The sequence below is a fragment of the Glandiceps talaboti genome, chromosome 3 (assembly GCF_964340395.1).
Source record: "Glandiceps talaboti chromosome 3, keGlaTala1.1, whole genome shotgun sequence".
In the NCBI taxonomy this organism is placed as follows: domain Eukaryota; kingdom Metazoa; phylum Hemichordata; class Enteropneusta; family Spengelidae; genus Glandiceps; species Glandiceps talaboti.
The window spans coordinates 24,734,611-24,757,523 of NC_135551.1; the positions used below are offsets into that span (position 1 = coordinate 24,734,611).

General features: G+C 34.7%; 1 protein-coding gene across 1 annotated transcript in view; it reads right to left on the minus strand.

Moving 5' to 3' along the window:
• LOC144433262 (uncharacterized) overlaps positions 1-22,913 on the minus strand; it is a 66,190-nt gene that overhangs the window by 3,792 nt on the left and 39,485 nt on the right. The window contains exons 2-23 of the mRNA XM_078121571.1: positions 18,252-18,324; positions 16,452-16,532; positions 15,984-16,118; positions 15,388-15,519; positions 14,803-14,934; positions 14,043-14,174; positions 13,257-13,305; positions 12,295-12,423; positions 11,151-11,264; positions 10,500-10,637; positions 9,516-9,644; positions 9,073-9,198; positions 7,739-7,855; positions 7,445-7,555; positions 5,113-5,217; positions 4,162-4,272; positions 3,217-3,324; positions 2,747-2,917; positions 2,225-2,335; positions 1,541-1,717; positions 589-753; positions 67-275 (exon numbers count right to left, since the gene is read on the minus strand). Of these exons, the coding sequence (XP_077977697.1) occupies positions 67-275; positions 589-753; positions 1,541-1,717; positions 2,225-2,335; positions 2,747-2,917; positions 3,217-3,324; positions 4,162-4,272; positions 5,113-5,217; positions 7,445-7,555; positions 7,739-7,855; positions 9,073-9,198; positions 9,516-9,644; positions 10,500-10,637; positions 11,151-11,264; positions 12,295-12,423; positions 13,257-13,305; positions 14,043-14,174; positions 14,803-14,934; positions 15,388-15,519; positions 15,984-16,118; positions 16,452-16,532; positions 18,252-18,308 (2,739 nt within the window). The 5' untranslated portion in view covers positions 18,309-18,324. The remainder of the gene's footprint in view (positions 1-66; positions 276-588; positions 754-1,540; positions 1,718-2,224; positions 2,336-2,746; positions 2,918-3,216; positions 3,325-4,161; positions 4,273-5,112; positions 5,218-7,444; positions 7,556-7,738; positions 7,856-9,072; positions 9,199-9,515; positions 9,645-10,499; positions 10,638-11,150; positions 11,265-12,294; positions 12,424-13,256; positions 13,306-14,042; positions 14,175-14,802; positions 14,935-15,387; positions 15,520-15,983; positions 16,119-16,451; positions 16,533-18,251; positions 18,325-22,913) is intronic.

A 22,913-nucleotide genomic window follows, 5' to 3' on the forward strand; every position in this document is an offset into this window, starting at 1 on the left:
TTGTCTACATCTACAGAGTAAACTTCATGCTTAGTCTTTCGCTGATATAATTAAAATTATACTTACAATTGAAGTGGTGCCACAGTCTTGTAAACCAGTTGAGAACTGGTAATACTCCTTTCCACCTATGTACACTCCCTTTCCTGTGCAATTCTCATTATTTAGATAATATCCACTTGGTCCACTGTTGTCATGAGGCAACATTTCATTTAGCCACTCGGTCGAAATCGTAGCAACCATTCTGTCAGCCTCGCATGTGATATTTCTGTTAAAAGCTATGACAAAGAAAATTTTTAAATGATTGAGTAAATGTGTAAAAGGTCTAAAATACAACCAATAAAATTGCACTCACATATTCACCAATTCTATACTATGGTAGAGTTGACAAAAGTGCTCTTAGCCAGAATTGTTCATTTTTTGATGCAAGCATATAATTTGGTACAGACAATGTCCAATGGCTATCCAGTAGAAAAATACCGCTACCCACGCGAAATCACATTATAGCGGAGATTTCTTTTTTCAAAGTGTTCGCCAACCTAATTGTAAATTAGATAATACCGATGAAATATAGGAAATGGTAATCCTCACCTTGACAGTCGTTTTCACAAACTTCTCTACTCCAGTGTTTGTTTTCGTTTCCTTCACAGCCACCATAAATGAACTCTTTGCACACATTGTCTCTTGGGTCAAAATACCACATAGTTAGGTTTTCGTTACAGGGTCCTTTTACAGGGTCAAGGCAGCACGAGTCGGCTAGGTACATTAAAATACATTAGTGTTACATAGCGAATAATTTCATTTACACTCGGTAACGAAAACCTATCAGTGTAATTCACAATGTAATTTTGGTCGTTAAAGTGATCATGGCATCGTAATTCACCATCAAAATTTTATTCGATTTTTCCCTTATTTCTCGAACTCGATGTGGTAATTCTGGTTCAGTTAATCTGTATGGTACTAACTGGTTTAATACACTTTATCAAGCAAATTGATCGTATAATTAAGTAATGGAATTGTGTTGTAAAAAGTTTTTGAAATCTTTCCGGAAAACAAATGATATTACTACACGCCGAGAATTCAAGAGTGCTGGACAAGATTTGATATGTTCTCCAGTAAGGCTTATTTCACTGACATGTAAACTACTTTAGTTTCCAAATCTACTGAACCAAAACAATTCTGGTGTGTCGTCTGGAGACTCTTGTCTTCCCGTCCTCCAACCGTTAAGATTACTCTGGATGACTGGTTTAAATACTTTCGTAATTTATTTGTACAAAATGTTCATACAGAAGACGAATTTGCAATGTCCGACGAAAGAGTAGAAATGGTTAACTCTGCTGAAAACGACTTTGATGTTTCTGACTGTGTTGGTTAATTGGGACATTGACTACCTGTTCGAATTTCTATTAGTCCGCGGAATCATACGCGGAGCATTGTGACGTAAAACTAGTATTGATTTCGTATATTAAATATTTATATATACATCGCATTTATATCATTTGATGAAAAAATTATTATCATTATTATTAATGAAGATACTTACCTGCACACTCTTCGATACATGTTTCCTTGCTGTCAAACCTGTTACCGTTACCACCACATCCGCTGTACATAAACGTGCTACATATTCCTTCGTTACAGTCGTAGTACCACATGTCTTCATTTCCATAGCAACTACCATAGTCTGGAGTCAAACAGCACATAGTTCGCGACCCATCTTCTGTGAAAAATAAATAATATAAATAATGCACAATTTTAATTTTTGTCATTTTTTAGAATGGTGTGCATACCATTTCTGTGTTTTGTGTTAGCTTAGTGGCTTACTCATATCAACACATGACGTTTCTTAAAGTACAGCAACTAACCCTACTGACAACGCCTGATCTATTTCTTTTATCTTAGCAAATGTGATACATTCTACATCATAAGCTTGAAGTTGCTTATCTCTTTCAAAGATTACGGTTTGCAAGTGAAAATACTGTAAACACATTACCAGTTATCCGAGGTTTTTGTAATGTTGCATTTTATCGGCACATTAACAAAAAAGGTGTACGAAAATAAAAACCCAAAAAAGATTAATTAAACGGTTTTCATGAAAGATCATCAGTGATATAGCGAAGGCATTCGCCATACGACTTTTAGGAAATTAGTATTTCATTATCACTTAAATTGCGATATCATGTCTAGAATAACAAAAATCGAATGTAAACTGGATCATAATACTTGCCGCAGTTTTCCTCGTCACTGTTATCCCAACAATGTTGATGTCCATCGCATTGAAAGAATGCGGCAATACAAGTCCCATCATTGCAAAGGAATTCTGACTCGTCTGTGCAATCTACAGAATATACAACAAGGATTACGTCATCGGACAGACAACAATGTAGCATACGTGTAGAGTAACAAAGATATGTTGTCTATAATATAGGCAATGTTGGCTATGATTGACATTTACAAGTTCTTTCGTTTCCATCAAATACTATTTATCACAATTATTCTACAAATATCGAATGGAGGGGGGAGCATATGTCTTGAATATTAATGTTAGGACACCAAACATTACGTCATCTGAAATTAGGGTATCCTATTACTATGATACTGAATTGTTTTCTTTTGTATTATGTGAAATGACTGAATTTCAAAAGATGACCTTGCGTTGTCCTATTATAAACTCTTAGCGCTATTCCCCAGTCATGAACATGACGAAACTAATTAATGAGGTGGGTTTAAAAGAGAAATCATAACTTACCACTGTCACAACCGATGAGATGACTAAAATCCATGCAATAGGATAGTCCATCATACAAGTACATGTCGTAGTAGTAGTAGTCATAGAAATAACAACGTTCATAGTAGTAGTAGTCCCACCAATTTATACAAACGCCATTCCTACAGTAAAAGTGATATTCACCACTACATTCTGTAATTAAGAAACATCTAAATTTAACCCTTTCTTGTTTTAAGAATACATTCTTAAAGGTACAAATGAATGCATGTGGAGAGATATTTACTGTTCATTTGTTTTACATAGCATGATTGTATATTAGAGCGATCATGGACAACACTGTTATTCTCGTTGTAATTTTCATAAAACTTGATATTAATAAAGCAAGATGGCCGTACAAATAATATGTGCAGATGCTAAATTGTTGTCAAGTAACCTAAAATGATCACGGTGTTCATTTTTTCATAATATCCCCGTTATCTGAGATCACTTACCACAGTTAATTTCATCACTATAATCACCACACTCTGGCCAGCCGTTACATCTACTAGATTCACTAATACACATACCGTTGTCACACCGGAATTCTTCTCCCTGACATTCTTTAAATGGTAGAATGGGTCAATAAATCACTGTTACAAATATAATGAATGCTGTAGATTATGCTTTCAAGCCTACGAAAGTGGTCATATGGATGACAAATGGGTATTTATTTTAGGATTTGTATGTTTAAAACAGCTTTACTATAATTTTTCCTTGAAAAGAGAAAGTTAAACAACATATACCAAAGTCCTGTTTGTAATTATTGAGTTAGAAACAAGGATTTGGTATATGTTTCACATTCTTGTGAAGGAAAACAGTAAAGTTGTTTTATGAATTAAAAATCCAAAATAAATACCCATTTGTCATCCATATGGCCACTTTACATGGTGTAACCCAGTTGTACTTCCTATTGCTGCGCTTCATAGATTCAAGCCTAGTAATCATTACATTTGGGTTTAGCGCAATTATATGGCTCATTCAAGGTACATTGTAGCATACGAATGTAAGGTAATGAAAAACACACCAGGTCACACAATGTAGAAACACTCACTAACATGGAGACGTTGTCTTCAATATTATTCCAAAAGTTAGCTTTTACATCAAAATACGACAGGTGCTAACTATCCTCTTGTCGATACGCGATGCACATTCACCCCATAATTGGAATCCGATATTTTGATATAAATCGATATTTACTACATGCGTATTGGTTATGTCATTCTCGCAAGCCAGAGCATACCCACCCACCCCAAACCAACCTCCAACAAGTCTTGTGGTTTGACGACGATGGGAGTTACCCTGAATGTCTCAACTCTACATTGAATTTAACCACTATAGCAAATTATCATAGAAAAACAACAAACATATCGTAGCTAAGCTTATCATCAAAGCCCTACCTGCACAGTCCCTCTCATCACTGTAATCTCTGCAGTGATCATAACCATCACACACAGCATGTTGTGCAACACATCTACCATTATTGCACACAAAACTTGTTTCAGTGCATTCTGTAACGTAAAACAAACTATAATCAACGATGAAATCATAGGCTGCGCCTTTACATTCACTTAGCTAGTCTACGTATTTTGAAAGTATTTCTCTTGAATGATTTGAAGGTTTTGAATCATGGACCGCTTTTATATTTTTGCTTGTATTAGTAATCACTTAGAGTACTAAAGTTTTAAAGGAACTGTTTCATCTGTAACAAATCACATCATATATCCCACGAAATTAATGTTAGTATTATGTCATACGAGTATAATTTGTTGACGGATAGACTGTCGAGTTGAACCTCAAACGACCCCCACCCCCCTCCCCACGCCAGCCATAAATTATGCCTTACCGGGGAAAAACGTAAATTGTAGAACCATCTTCTATTCTGGACAGATTGACCTTACATTTCTTAATATTACCTATGGCCGGGATACTTTTACGTTCCATACGGGATCTTGATTGGTCACATTGTATGTCAGCCATCTTGGATATTCATAAAATCCCCAAACAAGGAAAAAAGAGAACGTCCCCTTTGTTCAATCAAACATAATCTCTTGTAATGGAAATGACACCGAAAGGTGTGACTCTGACTGATGTCAAGAAGGCCTCGCATAATTTAACACAGAGACGAAATTATTTCTACTGCTAATATTAATAAAATGATACATCAACATACTCTCTGGACTGATCATTTGTACTTTTTGCCAACACCCCCCCCCCTATCCCCGAACATCAAATTTGTATTCCTAATAAGCAAAATATCTAGCTATCATTTCAATCAGAAACAAAGTTTATGTTAATGATGTGATAGACCATAACAAAAAGGAACACAAACTATAGACAGGCGTACTCACCGCAGACTCTTTCATCAGAAAAATCACCACAGTGATCAGTACCATCACATAACTCATATCTCTCTACACACAATCCATTCTCACATTGAAATCCATCATCACAGCCTGCAATATGCAATAGAAGATCAAATTAGTTGAATATATATATATATATATATATATATATATATATATATATATATATATATATATATATATATATATATATATATATATATATATATAGTTTTGGTAGTACTGGAACTCTTTCTTGGTTGTAACTCGGAGTTTCACGCATAGTGCGATCATCAGACAACGCTGTCTGATGATCGTACTATGCGTGAAACTCCGAGTTACAACCGAGAAAGAGTTCCAGTACTACCAAAGCTATTGCGCTCTGCCACTGCGGTATAGAGCACTGTCTTAGCAGATTGATACTCACCGAGTTATATATATATATATATATATATATATATATATATATATATATATATATATATATATATATATATATATATATATATATATATATATATATATATATATATATATATAGATAGATAGATAGATAGATAGATAGATAGATAGATAGATAGATAGATAGATAGATAGATAGATAGATAGATAGATAGATAGATAGATAGATAGATAGATACTCGACCGTACACATTTACCTTAAAAATCCTAAAATTGATTCAAACTTGTTGGGAAAAGAATATCTTGAAAGGGCATGAAAATCAGACGATATTGAATTGGAATATTGATTTAACACCTCGGCCACAGTGTTGCCATTTGTAATATATATTCGCATATTTGTAGCAAGTGAACAGGACTGGTGGAAACGCAAACTCAAAGAAACCATATAAAAAGAGAAGGGTTTGCAATCATCTAAATATCGTAGAGCATCCATCTTAATCCTAGATAATCCCTCTTAGTCTTAGATAATCCCTCTTTTTGTTCATATGCTGGTCAAGTCTAATTTTAAAGTCAACAACTGTCTTGGCTAGAATGTATTCTGTTAAGTCATTGCAGTGAGATACAGTCAGCTGAGTGAATAAATACTTCTTAATATCCAATCTGACGGTAGATTTAGCAAGTGGAATGAACACAATTATTCACTCAGCAGACGGTATCTCACAGCAGTGACTTACCAGAACACGTTCTGGCCTCATGTTCAGCTGTACTCGATATGGTTGAACCATTTGTCTGCATATACTTCACCATGCTAAGTTCTGTCTTATGGTGTAGCTCCTTTTGATAATTCATTGTAAACAAGTGCTGCAGTTCTGATATCAACATTTTATTAACTCTTCCTTCGATCTTATGAGATCAAATGCCAAGTTGGTTGTCTTTGCTCTGATACACACTGATAACTATGCTTTGGTGAATCATGGATTAAAACGCCTAAATCCTTTTACACTTTGACACACATTCAAAAGTTTAGCATTCATTGTATATTTATAGGATGGTTTTGCCAAAGCAATGTGATTTACACTTGTCTATATTAAATGACACTTGCTAATCTGCGGATTAACATATATCTTGAATTGAACTAGTCATTTTGGAGACTGTCTTTATTAGCCAAGGAATTAAGAACACTACAGAGTTTAGTGTCATCAGCAAACTTCAGTATGAATGTCTTTACTGCATTGTCAATATCAGGTTAGGAAATAAAATATGTCCTAACACAGATTCTTGGTGAAGACGTAGACGTTAGAGAGATATGATATCCTTGGTCAAATGGAGTGCACTTGTTAACTGTCAAAGTCGTATTAATGGCCAGATGATAAGTGTTTATGCAAATGATAATTCTCTTATTTGTAATGATATTTTAAAGAATATTGTTCTTTGGAGTACTGTGCTCATCTTTGCTCTGAGTTCCTTAAATTAGGTATGGGTTGCTTTACTTGAGATTGAGCGGCCGCGGCTTGCGTGTATCTCTAAAACCTTTATTTACAGCGGCTTTTGCGAGTTAATAACACATGGCACGCTCGGGAGTTTACTTGAGGATAAATAACAGTCACGATACCTTGATTACAACCGCGTTATCTTCGGTTGTCATTAGAGAAAGTAAGCTTTGGGCTGAAAAATCTTCGTCGAGTTTTGAAAAAGTTGTATATTATTTAGTCCTTGTATTTTTGTATTGTGTGTACTTGTTGGTGTCGTTTTTGTTGTTATGTGGGCTTGTTCCAGAAATAAAGATATAAATAAAATAACTGAAATAAGTCATCATTATATCTGTAATTCATGTTTAAAAATATAATACTTGTATCATGGTTTTCAAATTATGAGCATATCATGGATCTAGGTGCATTGTTTCTCTATCGTCCTGAATTTTGTAAGTATTTCTTACTTTCACAAGATGCTTCATCTGATGCATCACCTCCTCCACAGTCAAATCTGTTGTCGCACACTTCCCAATGTTCAATACAAACTCCATTTTCACATTGGAAGCCTATGCAATCTGTTGTTTATTAATGTAAAATAAAATAAAATAAAGTATCGTGATTTATAGATTTATGCAATCAAAGATCGTTATTACTTTTTTCGTATTCATACACATTGTTGAATTCGAATACAGTTATATAGCTGCAGTTATATACAACCAATGCAACTACAGTTAAAATGGTATATTCGAAGTATATACCTGGACAATACTTTTCATCACTTTTATCTTCACAATCAGCATAACCATCACATTCTGCCCCATCCCACACACACTGACCACTGTCACATTGGAAAGCATCACTACAGTTACCATATCCTGTAAAATTAATCATTACATATTAATATCATACACATGGATTTCCATCATATTTGTGTTAATTTGACATCCTTTTATGAAAGTATTACATCAGTGCAGACTGTCACAACAGCTATATACAGTTTAAAACAAATTTAGTAAATAATGATGTCAAAATCATAAAACTGACTATTATTGTTGTTTCTATTTATAAAATGATTCTGAGTCAATTGCTACGGTGAAAGGGTCAGATAGTGGTTTTGAAATAATGATGTCATCATCATATATATATTTGTATTTAATAATTATCAATATTTAAAACATATTGTTTGTTACTTGCCACAATATATTTCGTCGGATTTATCATAACAGTCATATGCCATCGTATTCCTGCCAATTCCCAATGCATAGACCGTCGTCACAAATGTATTTAATGAGTATCAATATTTCCCAGATAATGAAATAATAACAAGCTGGATATTTAAGCTAAACCTATCACTATAAGTCACACTTGACGTAATGCAAGACACCTCTCAAAACTGCAAGTCTGACAGAGCAGGAGCGACAGGTAATGTTAATGATGAATAATGATCCCTATTGTACAAATATTGCTTGAGTTGAGAATTTCTTTTATACAAATAGGTTTGCTGTTGAGATATGTAGTATTTTTTTTATAATTTAGGTGTTGTACTTACATACATACATACATACATACATACATACATACATACATACATACATACATACATACAATAGTAAAAACAAAGAATAACAATGTAGTATAAAAGGCACTCCTCTCAAACAATCTAAAATTATTAAGCAAGTGTTGCCAGTGCAACACTTTGAAACATCCAAATGTTCTGCTGATCTATGGATAATATATTGTTAATGGTTCGAAGAATCAATATTGCAGTACAATGTAGTTACTTTGGAAATGTAAATTGGAAGCAAATGCGACGTTTCGATATGTCTTGCTAGTTAGTGCATGGGTCCTGAAAAGCTAATCAACTCTTGTGGTAACTGTAACAAAGATATGTATCTAATTACGTTATTTCTTATTTGACTTCTTATAAGTCATTGTGTATTCACCGGGACGGACAGACATACATACACACGCCAGCAAAACCACCCAGTGTGCTCCTTACGAAAACAAAATTGTTTCTGATATATGTTGGTTGATATTTGCTCTTGACATTATCAACACTTTTTTCCACAAGCATATCTTATATATTACATACCACAAATGTTGCCTTCGAAGTTGTTATTTTCATCACTCCAATCTCCGCAATTGTTGTAACCGTCACAAACTTGGTAATCATAGATGCATGGCCCATTTTGGCACATATACATAGGCCGCTCGCAATCTGAAATCGTAAATCGGTGTCTTTCAGAGATAATATGGATTATCGTAATTTATGGAAGTATGATCCATAAACAGCCTGCCCGCCAATCGTTTTAGGACTTTTTTAACGTAAAGGATCAATAAGACCCATAATGATGTACATTATCTTATCTTCGCAATCAAATTAAGTCAGTGTTGGCCTTAAGAACTAAAACAACTTCATTTGTTGACAAACATGTGCCTGTTATTGCCGATAAAATATGTCAATATGATGTGGGACCCAGTTTCTATGGATATTATGGTAGTTTACCAGATCTGTATGTTTTATGACTATCTTACCACAACCTATTTCGTCACTCATATCGGACACACCCCAAAAGTCATTCCCGCAGTTTGGACTATTATCGCAAACATATTCTAGTGAAATACAGCGGCCATTACTGCACGTAAATCCTGGACAACGGTCACCTGTAATTAATTAGAAGAAAACAAATAACGTTTGAAAAAAAAATCATTTCGGTTTGACAGGTGAAATGGTAAGCTTACCAAAGATTGAAAATTTTCTGAAACTTTGTGACAAGCAATCATTGACCTTAAAGATTGTCTTAATCGCACTGTGATTAAACCAAAACATTCAAGAAAGGACACTTGTGTATGCAAATATCCGTGTTACCTCTCTACACCTCATCCTCGGGCCCCATCACTTCCCAGTTCAGAAAGTGGTCATTTTCCATTGATTATCGAACACCAAACTGACCAAATGTTGCATGTGACCAGATAATGATTGAGAACAGAGTAAGAATCCGTGATGTCAACGAAAAAGGGCATCTAACTTTCATTCAGTTGTCAGCATTCCAATATATTTTAATTTTATATACATATTATATTACAATAAATTTCACAATACCGTGGCAGTAGTGTTGCTTTTCTGTTTGATACAACCACGCAGAAAACAATAAGGAACTAGAATTGCTACACTTTATAGTGTCTTGCTACATTTTTGTCTAAGTGAAAGGAACTACATGTGCCACCATACAGACATCAAATAAACACCGCAAAGGACATTTACGCGACTTTCATCGGGTTTTTGAGACTATGAAAATCATTGCCGCCCGAATGTCTGCATGGAGTTGCAATATAGTTAAATAGTTTATTTCATTTAGACCAAACGCAGCAAAAAATGTGATCTTGCTATTGAAGTATGGATATGCAGTTTCTTGTTGGTTTCTGCATGGTGGTAGCAAACAGAAAAGCTGAACAGTATTTTGAAATAGACTGTAGAAGAACTATTATGGCATAAGTATTGTGATTACGGAAACCTACCACAAAATAATTCATCATAGCCACAGTGATTGTAGCCATCACAGATCATGGTATTGTGTATACATTGAGTTGCATCATAGTAGTAGTAGTAGTTGTTGTTGTTCCAACCACAGTACGAAGTATCAGGAAGAGTACAGTCTGTGGTAAAAATAAAAATAGCGAAACAAAGAATTGAAACAATTTAGATCATGGATTGCCTGATAATTAAAAGAAAAATAACTCAATAAGGTTCAGTTTTAGTTGTAGTCTGTGGTTTTGTTTTCTTTAAAAGGTGTGTCATAATTTAATGATAACATACACATTAAGATTATAATGTGAAACTTCATGATATGAATGAATTCAAGATTGCAAATAAACAAACAGAGAGAAAAGAAACTGAAGTATTAATTATAATTACAGGATAAAATTGTAATATGTCAGTCTTGAATGCTTTAATATGTAGTGGCGCAAGTCATACTTCACGTCATATATGGTCAAAACACAATGAGAAACGTACTGGGAATGTATGATAAAAATCCCCTTTATCCATTGACCGATATGGAAATAAATGATACACATATCTATAAATAAAAAAATAAATAGAGTGGAATAAAATGAAACATTTTCCTGTCAACTGAAGGTAGGATTTATGTTATAATCATATTGACTTACCACACAATTTCTCGTCGCTCCAATCACCGCAATCAGTCCAGCCATTGCATAGGTTTTGTCGGCTTGTACAAATACCATTATCACATAGGAAATCACCGTCTCCATCACAGGTTTCTAAGTGTGCGAAATATTTTATTTCATTAGGATGGTTGTTCCAAGTACTAAGCATGTAATACAATCGCTAGTAGTAAATTTCAAGGGAGAGAGAGAGAGAGAGAGAGAGAGAGAGAGAGAGAGAGAGAGAGAGAGAGAGAGAGAGAGAGAGAGAGAGAGAGAGAGAGAGAGAGCGAGCGAGCGAGCGAGCGAGCGAGAGAGAGAGAGAGAGAGAGAGAGAGAGAGAGAGAGAGAGAGAGAGAGAGAGAGAGAGAGAGAGAGAGAGAGAGAGAGAGAGAGAGAGAGAGAGAGAGAGAGACAAAGGCACAAACTATTTCGGAACAATTTCCTTATGATCCTAATTCAATTTAAATCACACTTTCTCTCCGAATTATATGTCTTCGCCCATAACATATTTTGGTGAGATAAGAGAATAAACAACAAGCTATCGAAAAATGTCATCGGGGCTTTAACAAACTGTGTCTTTTTAAAAAAAATAACAAGAAACCCCTCAGCCCTTTTGATTATGAGCCAACTGTAATTCATGTTTTTACAGTTATATTTCAGAATAATGGTTGACCTTTTCTGAAATCAGATATCACACATGGGCAAAACTAGATTTTTTAAAAGTGAGTTGGGCCCTTTCAATTGGTAGTAACCCCATGATGTATACATTTAGTACTAAACAGCTTGAATTTTGCAGAGACGGAATGACATACGACTGACAGACAGACAGACAGACAGACAGACAGACAGACTGACTGACTGACTGACTGACTGACAGGCTGACAGACCAGACAGACAGACAGACAGACAGACAGACAGACAGATAGATAGACAGACAGACAGACAGACAGACAGACAAACAACCAAACAAACAAACAAACAAACAAACAACCAAACAAACAAACAAACAAACAAACAAACAAACAAACAAACAAACAGAAAAACAAACAGAAAAACAGGCAGCATGCCATTGTACATGTTCCCCACACTGAAATACGTCATATAGTGTTGTTGTTTTTTAATCATCATATTGTTTGTTACTTGCCACAATTGATTTCGTCCGATTTATCGTAACAGTCATATACGCCATCGCATTCCTGCCAATTCCCAATGCATAGACCATCGTCACAAATATACGGAGTGTCTCCGTATATGGCAAAGTAGTCAGGGCAATCTGTGGTGGACAAATATACATAGAGCTATGCCACTTTAGTTGAAAAAACAACAGATACAGATAAACTGCATATTGTAGGTAAGAGTATATTCAATCAATTCTTTATTACCCTTGAGCAATTTCTGTCATCAGTTCAATACGCAAAAAGCAAAACGATACATCACAAAGGAAAATTAGTGGTGGATGATAAATACAATGTAGTGGAGAAGGAATTGTTTAAAGGAATATGTTATGTATGGGTAGAATGTAAATCCCTTCCCCTTTTACCCAGATTACAAAGTCGCTTATAACGCTTTTCGTAGAAACTAATTGTACGAGTTTGAAAACATATGTTTTTTTTCCAATAGTATATTTTAATGAATCGGGCACGTAGTTCTGTGTACAATGGACATCTGAGTAAAAAATGACATATAAACGTCACACACTCATTACATTCTAAAGTATACAATAGTTAATGTTGCTATAGAAACCATGATTTCATTTTGGCAATTGTTCCATATCTATTACCTATTAGATTAAATAGCGCCATACAGAAAAATAATATCGCACACTCTGTAACCCCTAATAATTAGATTTTTGTTACGTTGTTAGTAGTGAATATACAACTGCTGACAATACAGATACTTTTGAAATCAACGTAATCACATATGAATTTTTGACAACTGGGTAAAGGTCAACAATACCCAATTAGCAAACACTTTTATATACATATCTGAGGACAATAGTTAACGCACATATACTAGATCTGTTAGAAAACATGACAAAAATATTTTATGTCCATGGTCGCCCATTACAAGAAACTTTACGTGACTGACAATCAAAACAACTCTTACCGTAAGCTTCTCTCTTTTCAATAGTCCCCTCTTTATCCTTTAAAATATCCTTTAAAATAGACGCGAATAAAAACATTTCATTCAAAAGAGTTTAAAGTGATTTATGGCAGATGTATATTTATTTTATAATTGTAATGATTAAAATAACTTTATAGTGACAAATTATCCTGAAAAACAATAAAAACAATATGGAAAAACGTAGACGAAATCCATATTTGTATCTCAATAAATTGCAAATACTAAACCTAACAAATAGTGTAAAATGTTTGTCTTTCTAAACGATACTAATCACTACATCACGTCCAATCTTGACACTCACCTGTTGCTTCCCTATATATTGAAACATCATTACTTTATCGTGTTTACTTGAGATTATAAGATATTAGTTAATTGTGTTCATATATTTTTTTACATTCACTTCTTGTAAGTACGATAGTAAAGCTTTTACAATTTCTTTCAGCTTTTCGCAATTTATTGCGTAACAAATTTGGACTTTGATTATGTTGTTTCGCACTATTTATTAATCAAAAATTTAAAATAATGTTTTCATCTCTATGGCAATTGAAATTTTTTTTTTATATAGACCCGGTTACATATTTTACCATGAAATGGATTTGGCAACGATCAATATTTTGACGTCCATTTTTACCTCTTGTAAGGGAAGGTTATACTTTACTTGCCCATAATATGAATTTTCAAATAAATAGCGCAATAGCTATAGGCAGACATTTTTCATTTATCCCTGTCAAAAAAACTATTTTATATAAATTTTACAAATTTACTCACATCTTTGCTGCTTGTATATCTGGGGTTGTTGCCGTGTCTACTAGCATGCTTGTTGTCACCAACAGGACGTCCGGGATATTCATGCTCTTTTAGATGAGGCTGGTTTGAAAGACGACCATTTTGGGAGAGTGTCTATTTGTGGAAAATATATAGATAGCGTGGTTATGCCCTATACAATTCAGAATTGTTGTTTACGCTATAGCTATTTATTTGTAAATTCACATTATGGGCATCTCACATGACCATATATACCTTAACTCCCAACAACGTCTCTCTTCCAACTTCCATTATCATTCTACCCTATACCACCACGCTATGACCATGCACGAGAATTACTTGATGAGACAATTACGTCATACTTAGATAGAAAGAATGCACGAGAATTACTTGACAAGACAGTTACATCATACTTAGCCGGAAAGAATCCTTTTTGACGGAGAATCAGAACCGATGAATCTCCCACCATCACTCTCTCCGTTCTGATCGCAATCCACCTCAAAATCGCAATGATGCTCTCGAATGATATCACAAATACGGAATGATCAGAAGTCATATAGCATGCGATATTAAAAGTAACCTCACACTCAAACAACGCATGGCCCCTACGTCATTGAAAGATGAGTCTAAATTGATTGGCAGGGCAGGCAAAGGAGGGACCACAGTGATTTGGAATGCTATCGATTATGAGAGAGAATAGCAGACATTTTTCAATTATCCCTGTCAAAAAACTATTTTATATAAATTTTACAAATTTACTCACATCTTTGCTGCCTGGATATCTAGGGTTGTTGCCGTGTCTACTAGCATGCTTGTTGTCACCAACAGGATGTCCGGGGTATTCATGCTCTTTTCGTTGAGGCTGGTTTGAAAGACGACCATTTTGGGAGAGTGCCTATTTGAGAAAAATATATAGATAGTGTGGTAATGCACTATACAATTCAGAATTGTTATTTATGGTGATGATCCAAATTGTGCAAATACAGTTATTGCAATTGGCTGCGTTTATTCAGTACATTAGGCCACCAGCCCCGTCGTACAATATGGAAATAAAGATACAGAAAACAATCGACGAGAGAGTTATAAACGAAATACACATCACATAATCTGAACTAAAGGTTTCTTAGGATCTTGTCCCTTAATTTAAAACTATATGCAACACATTTGGTTAGATCTAGCCAAATAAGGTTATTTGCATATACGGTTTACCACGTCACACATTCACAGGTACTATACTCATTATCAATATGTTTGCTGTATGATGCATACAATTTGAAACACTATAATAAATGTTGCATAACGTTCGGAAAATGTTATGAAGTAACTTTAGACGACAATGTGTACTTACACCTTTCCTTTCTTGATCCCTAGCTATGTAACCATGTTTATTTACAGTGTTTTCCTGTTCGACTGATTGTGCTGTATTGGCCTTTCGTTCATCAGGGAACCTATTCCTGACTGATTTGTCTCTGGATGGTACCTAACACACATAAACACACAAAATGGTTCGAATTAGTATATGATAAGTATTCAAAAATACTTATAAAAGAACTATGGGATTATGGTGAAATATCAGTTCATATCTCGTTTGGGTGTTGTTATTTAATCTAAATTCTTTGTTACGTTATCGCTATCTGATTGTTAAAATCTGTGAAAAAGAATGAAATAACTGTTTAAAAAAAAGAAAATATGATACTTCTACGTGATTGCATATTAATCGTGAAAATGTATAATTGAACAACAATCTGCAAAACCAAAACCTGGTGATAATTTTACTAGACAGGACGAACATGATTCGTTTTAACAAAATTGTTGCCAGTGTAACTTCCCTCTTATGGTGTGTGAGTAACAGAATGTAGCGATTTGTAGCCTTGGTATTGATTAACGGATCATTTTAACGGCATGTTACGGCAAAGACTTAAAATTATAACCATAATTACTTACTTCAGCATCATGTGAATAGCCAGGACTATCACCACGCCTGTCAATTTGTTGATTCTCTTTCTTTAATTCACCCCAGTGATCTTTATTCTCTGTAAGGCGACGATGATATGGATCGTTTCTGGCTCTGAACGGTTCCTATGAAAAAGTAATGAAAAAAAACCATAGTTAATAGTGGTGTGTTGTGATGAACTGTAGTTCTGTCGAAAGTTGACACATTTTTTTTTTACAATTTATGTATGAACAAACCGGATGTGCATGACAAATAAACTATAAAATGGTCCTAAAACACCATTTATGAACATCCTTTAATGCAAACAAACATAAATAACAAACACGCTTCAAGGAAGATAAAATCTAGTCGCCATTCGTTGAGATTGAAGGTTGTGATGATTGATGTCTGGCCGTTGCATGACAATAAATAAAATAAATAAATAAACTTTAAACGAGGGTTTCAAATTAATTACCAACCTGTCTACGTTCTGCTCGGTCATGCATCTTACCAGTAATACCAGTATCGCTGATTTTAGCCCATGGTCTCTCAGCTCCGCGCTGTTAATAACAAAACATGTGATGGCATAGTCAGGGTTGTAGTTATGTTGTTTACACTATACAAAATTTGGACGGGAGGAAGACGAGAAGAGTGGTGGATTGTATGGAAAAAACCGAAGAGATCGTATGAAGTATACGAAATCATTCAACTGGGTAGAAATGGGGATGGTTGGACCAATGAAAAAGTCCACAGGGTAGCAATTCAAGAATACTCACAAAAAAGTGACTATATCCGCTAAAATGCCTGACACAACTGAAAATAATTAGGGAGTATATATGCATGCACGCACGCACGCACGCAAACACACACACACACACGCACACACACACACGCACACACACACACACACACACACACACACACACATACACACAGTGAAAAAGTAATGAGTAGAACAGTTCTGATAAATACATTGAATCCTGACGGTTCGAATGAATATTCTTTAACAGAAAGGATACCTATAGGCGAGATATAAATAGGTCATCACCTGGCATTATATTATTATGTTATGACATAGAACGAAACACCGCAAGCTTTAAGAAACGGTAATACACACACACACACACACACACACACACACACACACACACACACATAAATATTTAAGCTAAACCTATCACTATAAGCCACACTTGACGTAATGCAAGACACTTCTCAAAACTGCAAGTCTGACAGAGCAGCAGCGACAGGTAATGTTAATGATGAATAATGATCCCTATTGTACAAATATTGCTTGAGTTGAGAATTTCTTTTATACAAATAGGTTCGCTGTTGAGATATGTCGTGTTTTTTTTAAAATTTAGGTGTTGTACATACATACATACATACATACATACATACATACATACATACATACATACATACATACATAAATAAATACAAAAACACACATACATACATACATACATACATACATACATACATACATACATACATAAATACATACATATATACATACATACATACATACATACATACATACATACATACATGCATGCATGCATGCATGCATACATACATACATACATACATACATACATACATACATACATACATACATACATACATACATACATACATACATACATACATGCATGCATACATGCATACATACATACATACATACATACATACATACATACATACAAACGTACGCACGCACGCACGCACGCACGCAGACAGACAGACAGACAGACAGACAGACAGACAGACAGACAGACATACATACATACATACATACATACATACATACATACATACATACATACATACATACATACATACTGTCAAGTGATAACAGATTACACGACCACAGTACGTAATAGACGAGACTTCGCAAATGCTCATATCTAAATGTAGCCATCTGGCACACGAATCTTTGAAATGTAAATCATAACTTAACAAGAGTGATTGTTATAGGGACTATTTGTTGTGAAGTGGAGCTTAAAAAAATATAACAAAAACCTACTCCATTGCACAAAATTAATGAAGTGAAACTGCCAAAAGCTCGATGCTCAATATGCTACACAGTTGCCAGTAGTAAAACAATCATTAACATACCGTTTACATTTGCCAGATAAGAAATCTACAGGACTGTGCACACCGTCTCATATAAGTCTCAATATAAATAACTTAAGTCTCGTATACGTTCAACAAAAATCATTTTGAATTGTAATTCACTGTCGTACCTATATCACGACATTCAAAAGGTAACTTACGTCAATAAGGGCTGACGCTACGACAACGGCTAACATCAACAATGACGGCCTTATCATGGTAATGGTGAGGTACCTGTAAAAAAGGTAAAAATGAAAATTAGTCTTTTCGAACATCAAGTGCTTCTTCACAAACAAAACTCAAGTAACTTGGTGATCTATTCAAATTGAGTTCCAAGTGATCTTTGAGTGTCAGCCGCCTTTAAATTGTTTTTGATGACTTTAAGTGTTTCATCAACTGGGACGCTCGTGAACAGATCCGTGACGTCATAGGAGACTAGCTTTCGCCAGGTGAAACCTGAAGATCTTAAGTTTGTCGGTAGACCTACTTTCTTGTAGTGGCTATGGTTTGTCTACCAATTCTTTGTTGTTCTTGAAACTTTATATGGTCTAATTATAACCTACAAGTGGTGTAAGGATTTTAGCTATTTAACGAGTAACGTCGTAAGTGATACTGTCACAGGTAAACATAATGGGTCGTAATGGTGCATCTTGTTTATGTGTTTTGGGCGTGCCGTATAGTTTAGGGGGTTCATCAGAGCTGGGATAAAGTTTCCAGTAAAGTTGATCTCTGATATTGCCCCCTTTCTTCATATCTTTCATGATGTTGACTAGGTAGTTCTTGCACAGACAAGGAACTTCCAGTGCTTATATGCAATCAGCTATAGACATCTAAGTTCCGATTGTGTTTTTCTGTTGCATACTTATGATTGAAAATCCTGCGTGTAATTTTTCGCAATGTTTATTTGCCTATTAAGTGAAATCGATTTGAAACTTAAGGCGCAGGTGTGATATTGATGCCCGTGAATTGGGTACACTAACAATACGTTTTGATAACAGTCGCACGCGTTCTTATGCACAGAAACTTGACATTCGAGCTCGGTTTTGGTTTATGGATGATACGTTCACTTTTAACAGACACGTATTTTGTCTGAATAGTCATTTTGTTACATAGAAAGTATACATTACCTGTTTCTCTAGAAGGAAATGTCTCAGACGTGAACGCCAGAGTGCTGATATCTCTTGAAACACGCTACTTTAGTTCTTATGCAAAGTGTTCTAACTTAAGTACTCATTACTGAAAATGTAAAGTTGGAAAACATACAGTAATCCTTTGTATGTAATTATATTTGAAACTGCGCAGGCGTTGCATATTATTACCGAGTTACACATAAATCTTTATTGCTTTTATCCAGACACAAGACTGTTAATACCTGTACATTGTTTCCAACCATACTGCATATAACAGATGGCTCTCTGTTTGCAGTTCTATGGTAAGAAAAACTTGTTAGCTAATATAATAAAACTAATATGGTATAACGACATGTAGTTCTCAAATTTGTAATTTCCTTTAGGCTGAAAATGTGCATAGTTTTTTCTCCAGTAATTTCAGTAATTTATCATGTTTCTTTGAAATATAACTGATTGTTATGCATTTGTAGTTTGTTGGAAATTAAAATTTCAATTACTTTATCAAAAGAAACTATTTCCGCGTAGGGTAATTAGGGTAATTAATCTTGTTTCAAGACTAATTTGTATAGTAAAACTATGTCCGTTCTGCACAAAATTTCAAGCCCGTCAGTGATCGGTTTAAAAGTGTTACCATTTGGTCTGGTATTAAATGTAACCCGTGATTTCATGCACAGAATACAATCACCTCCAATACTTTTTCAAATTAAGAAAGGTTGTAAGGCACGATAAGTGTTGTGGTTATGGGCATACTTGTAGTTCACGTTTGTTATCTATTGTTATCTATTACAATCACTCCATTTGATGCACCATTGGCGTCCTTGAGGTGATTTTTATAATATCTCTATAGGACGTAACATATACTATAGACATTACACAACGTAAAGGCGAAACAGGGGTATAAAGGGCCCTTACTTCATGGGGATTATTGTCAAATTGAATGCGAACAGTGAACAACGCATTGATTTCTCTATGAAAATCCATGACAACAATGGGAAACTGGTGATTTTTGCAAAAAATATGGCATGTGTGGACATGTGAATGTCTTTGTAATGTATGTGTTGTCACAGAAAGTTGATATTTTAACATGATATCTATAATATTGGACTGGGTCTTATTCGTTATTTGTACAGAAAAACAAACCCGTTACTATTCAAATTACTCTCAATCATACTTGTTCAAATACGGATACGTTAATTCCAACGTTTGTCTGGTAATCAATGCTAAGTGTGAAGTAAACATGACATAATAAATGCGTAAACATAGCGGTATAAGTTGTACATATTTTTTCTCACTATTCTAGATACATGAAGCATTGGCATTCTTTCCAATGTCTATACACAGAGTAAGAGTGCAGACGATTTTATATCGTATGAACAAAATGAATAGCGAATTTAAAATGGTGGGTATAGGTATAAAATTACGGTATAGTAGTTATCTTTGGTGACCATAAAAATGTCAGCGTACACTAAAACGACCTTTTTGTGACAAGAAAGTTTACTCCCACCTACATTTTGAATGACCCACGTACGATCAAAGAGGGGGATTTGGAGACAAAAATAGTACCGTACGTACATGCTGAATGACGCATTTATCTGTATTAGTTGACATAGACACGGTGATGACGATCTCATCAATTCAGGTCAGTTATTTTTCAAAGTGATTGACAAAGCTGATATGGTGGGCTCTTAATATTCGGTTCTACAAAGTATAACACTATACACTATACACATACATGTATACAATGACTCTTGAGTAGTGCTGAAATGTCGGCAACTAGTGACAAATTCTGTAGATTCATTCACGAACTCGATCGTTGTTTACTGTTTACGACTCAGAACTGGTCTCATGAAACGTATGACAAAACGTACACATTTCAAATCTGTTTTAGTTGATGACAGGTTAAGTGAGTATATGCTGGTTTGTACAATCGTTCTTTTGCTAACACTCAAGCGTAATACTAAACTGGGACGCTCGTGAACAGATTCGTGACGTTATAGGAGACCAGTTGTCGCCAGGTGAAACCTGAAGATCTTAAGTTTGTCCGTAGACCTACTTCCTTGTAGTGTCTATGGTTTGTCTACCAATTCTTTGTTGTTCTTGACACTTTATATGGTCTTACCTACAAGTGGTGTAAGGATTTTAGCTATTTAACGAGTAACGTCGTAAGTGATACTGTCACAGGTAAATGTAATGGGTCATAATGGTGCATCTTGTTTATGTGTTTTGGGCGTGCCGTATAGTTTAGGGGGTTCATCAGAGCTGGGATAAAGTTTCCAGTAAAGTTGATCACTGATATTGCCCCCTTTCTTCATATCTTTCATGATGTTGACTAGGTAGTTCTTGCACAGACAAGGAACTTCCAGTGCTTATATGCAATCAGCTATAGACATCTAAGTTCCGATTGTGTTTTTCTGTTGCATACTTATGATTGAAAATCCTGCGTGTAATTTTTCGCAATGTTTATTTGCCTATTAAGTGGAATCGATTTGAAACTTAAGGCGCAGGTGTGATATTGATGCCCGTGAATTGGGTACACTAACAATACGTTTTGATAACAGTCGCACGCGTTCTTATGCACAGAAACTTGAGATTCGAGCTCAGTTTTGGTTTATGGATGATACGTTCACTTTTAACAGACACGTATTTTGTCTGAATAGTTATTTTGTTACATAGAAAGTATACATTACCTGTTTCTCTAGAAGGAAATTTCTCAGACGTGAACGCCAGAGTGCTGATATCTCTTGAAACACGCTACTTTAGTTCTTATGCAAAGTGTTCTAACTTAAGTACTCATTACTGAAAATGTAAAGTTGGAAAACATACAGTAATCCTTTGTATGTAATTATATTTCAAACTGCGCAGGCGTTGCATATTATTACCGAGTTACACATAAATCTTTATTGCTATTATCCAGACACAAGACTGTTAATACCTGTACATTGTTTCCAACCATACTGCATATAACAGATGGCTCTCTGTTTGCAGTTCTATGGTAAGAAAAACTTGTTAGCTAATATAATAAAACTAATATGGTATAACGACATGTACTTCTCAAATTTGTAATTTCCTGTAGGTTTAAAATGTGCATAGTTTTTTCTCCAGTAATTAAGTAATTTATCATGTTTCTTTGAAATATAACTGATTGTTATGCATTTGTAGCTTGTTGGAAATTAAAATTTCAATTACTTTATAAAAAGAAACTATTTCCGCGTTTCATAATTTTGAAACCTTTCCTTAAATAGGGTAATTAATCTTGTTTCAAGACTAATTTGTATAGTAAAACTATGTTCGTTCTGCACCAAAATTTCAATTACTTTATAAAAAGAAACTATTTCCGCGTTTCATAATTTTGAAACCTTTCCTTAAATAGGGTAATTAATCTTGTTTCAAGACTAAATTGTATAGTAAAACTATGTTCGTTCTGCACCAAAATTTCAAGCCCGTCAGTGATCGGTTTAAAAGTGTTACCCTTTGGTCTGGTATTAAATGTAACCCGTGATTTCGTACACGGAATGCAATCAACTCCAATACTTTTTCAAATTAAATAAGGTTGTAATGTATGATACATGTTATAGTTATGGGCATACTTGAAGTTCACGTCTGTTTGTTATCTATTGATATCTATTACAATCACTCCATTTGATGCACCATTGGCGTCCTTGAGGTGATTTTTATAATATCTCTATAGGACGT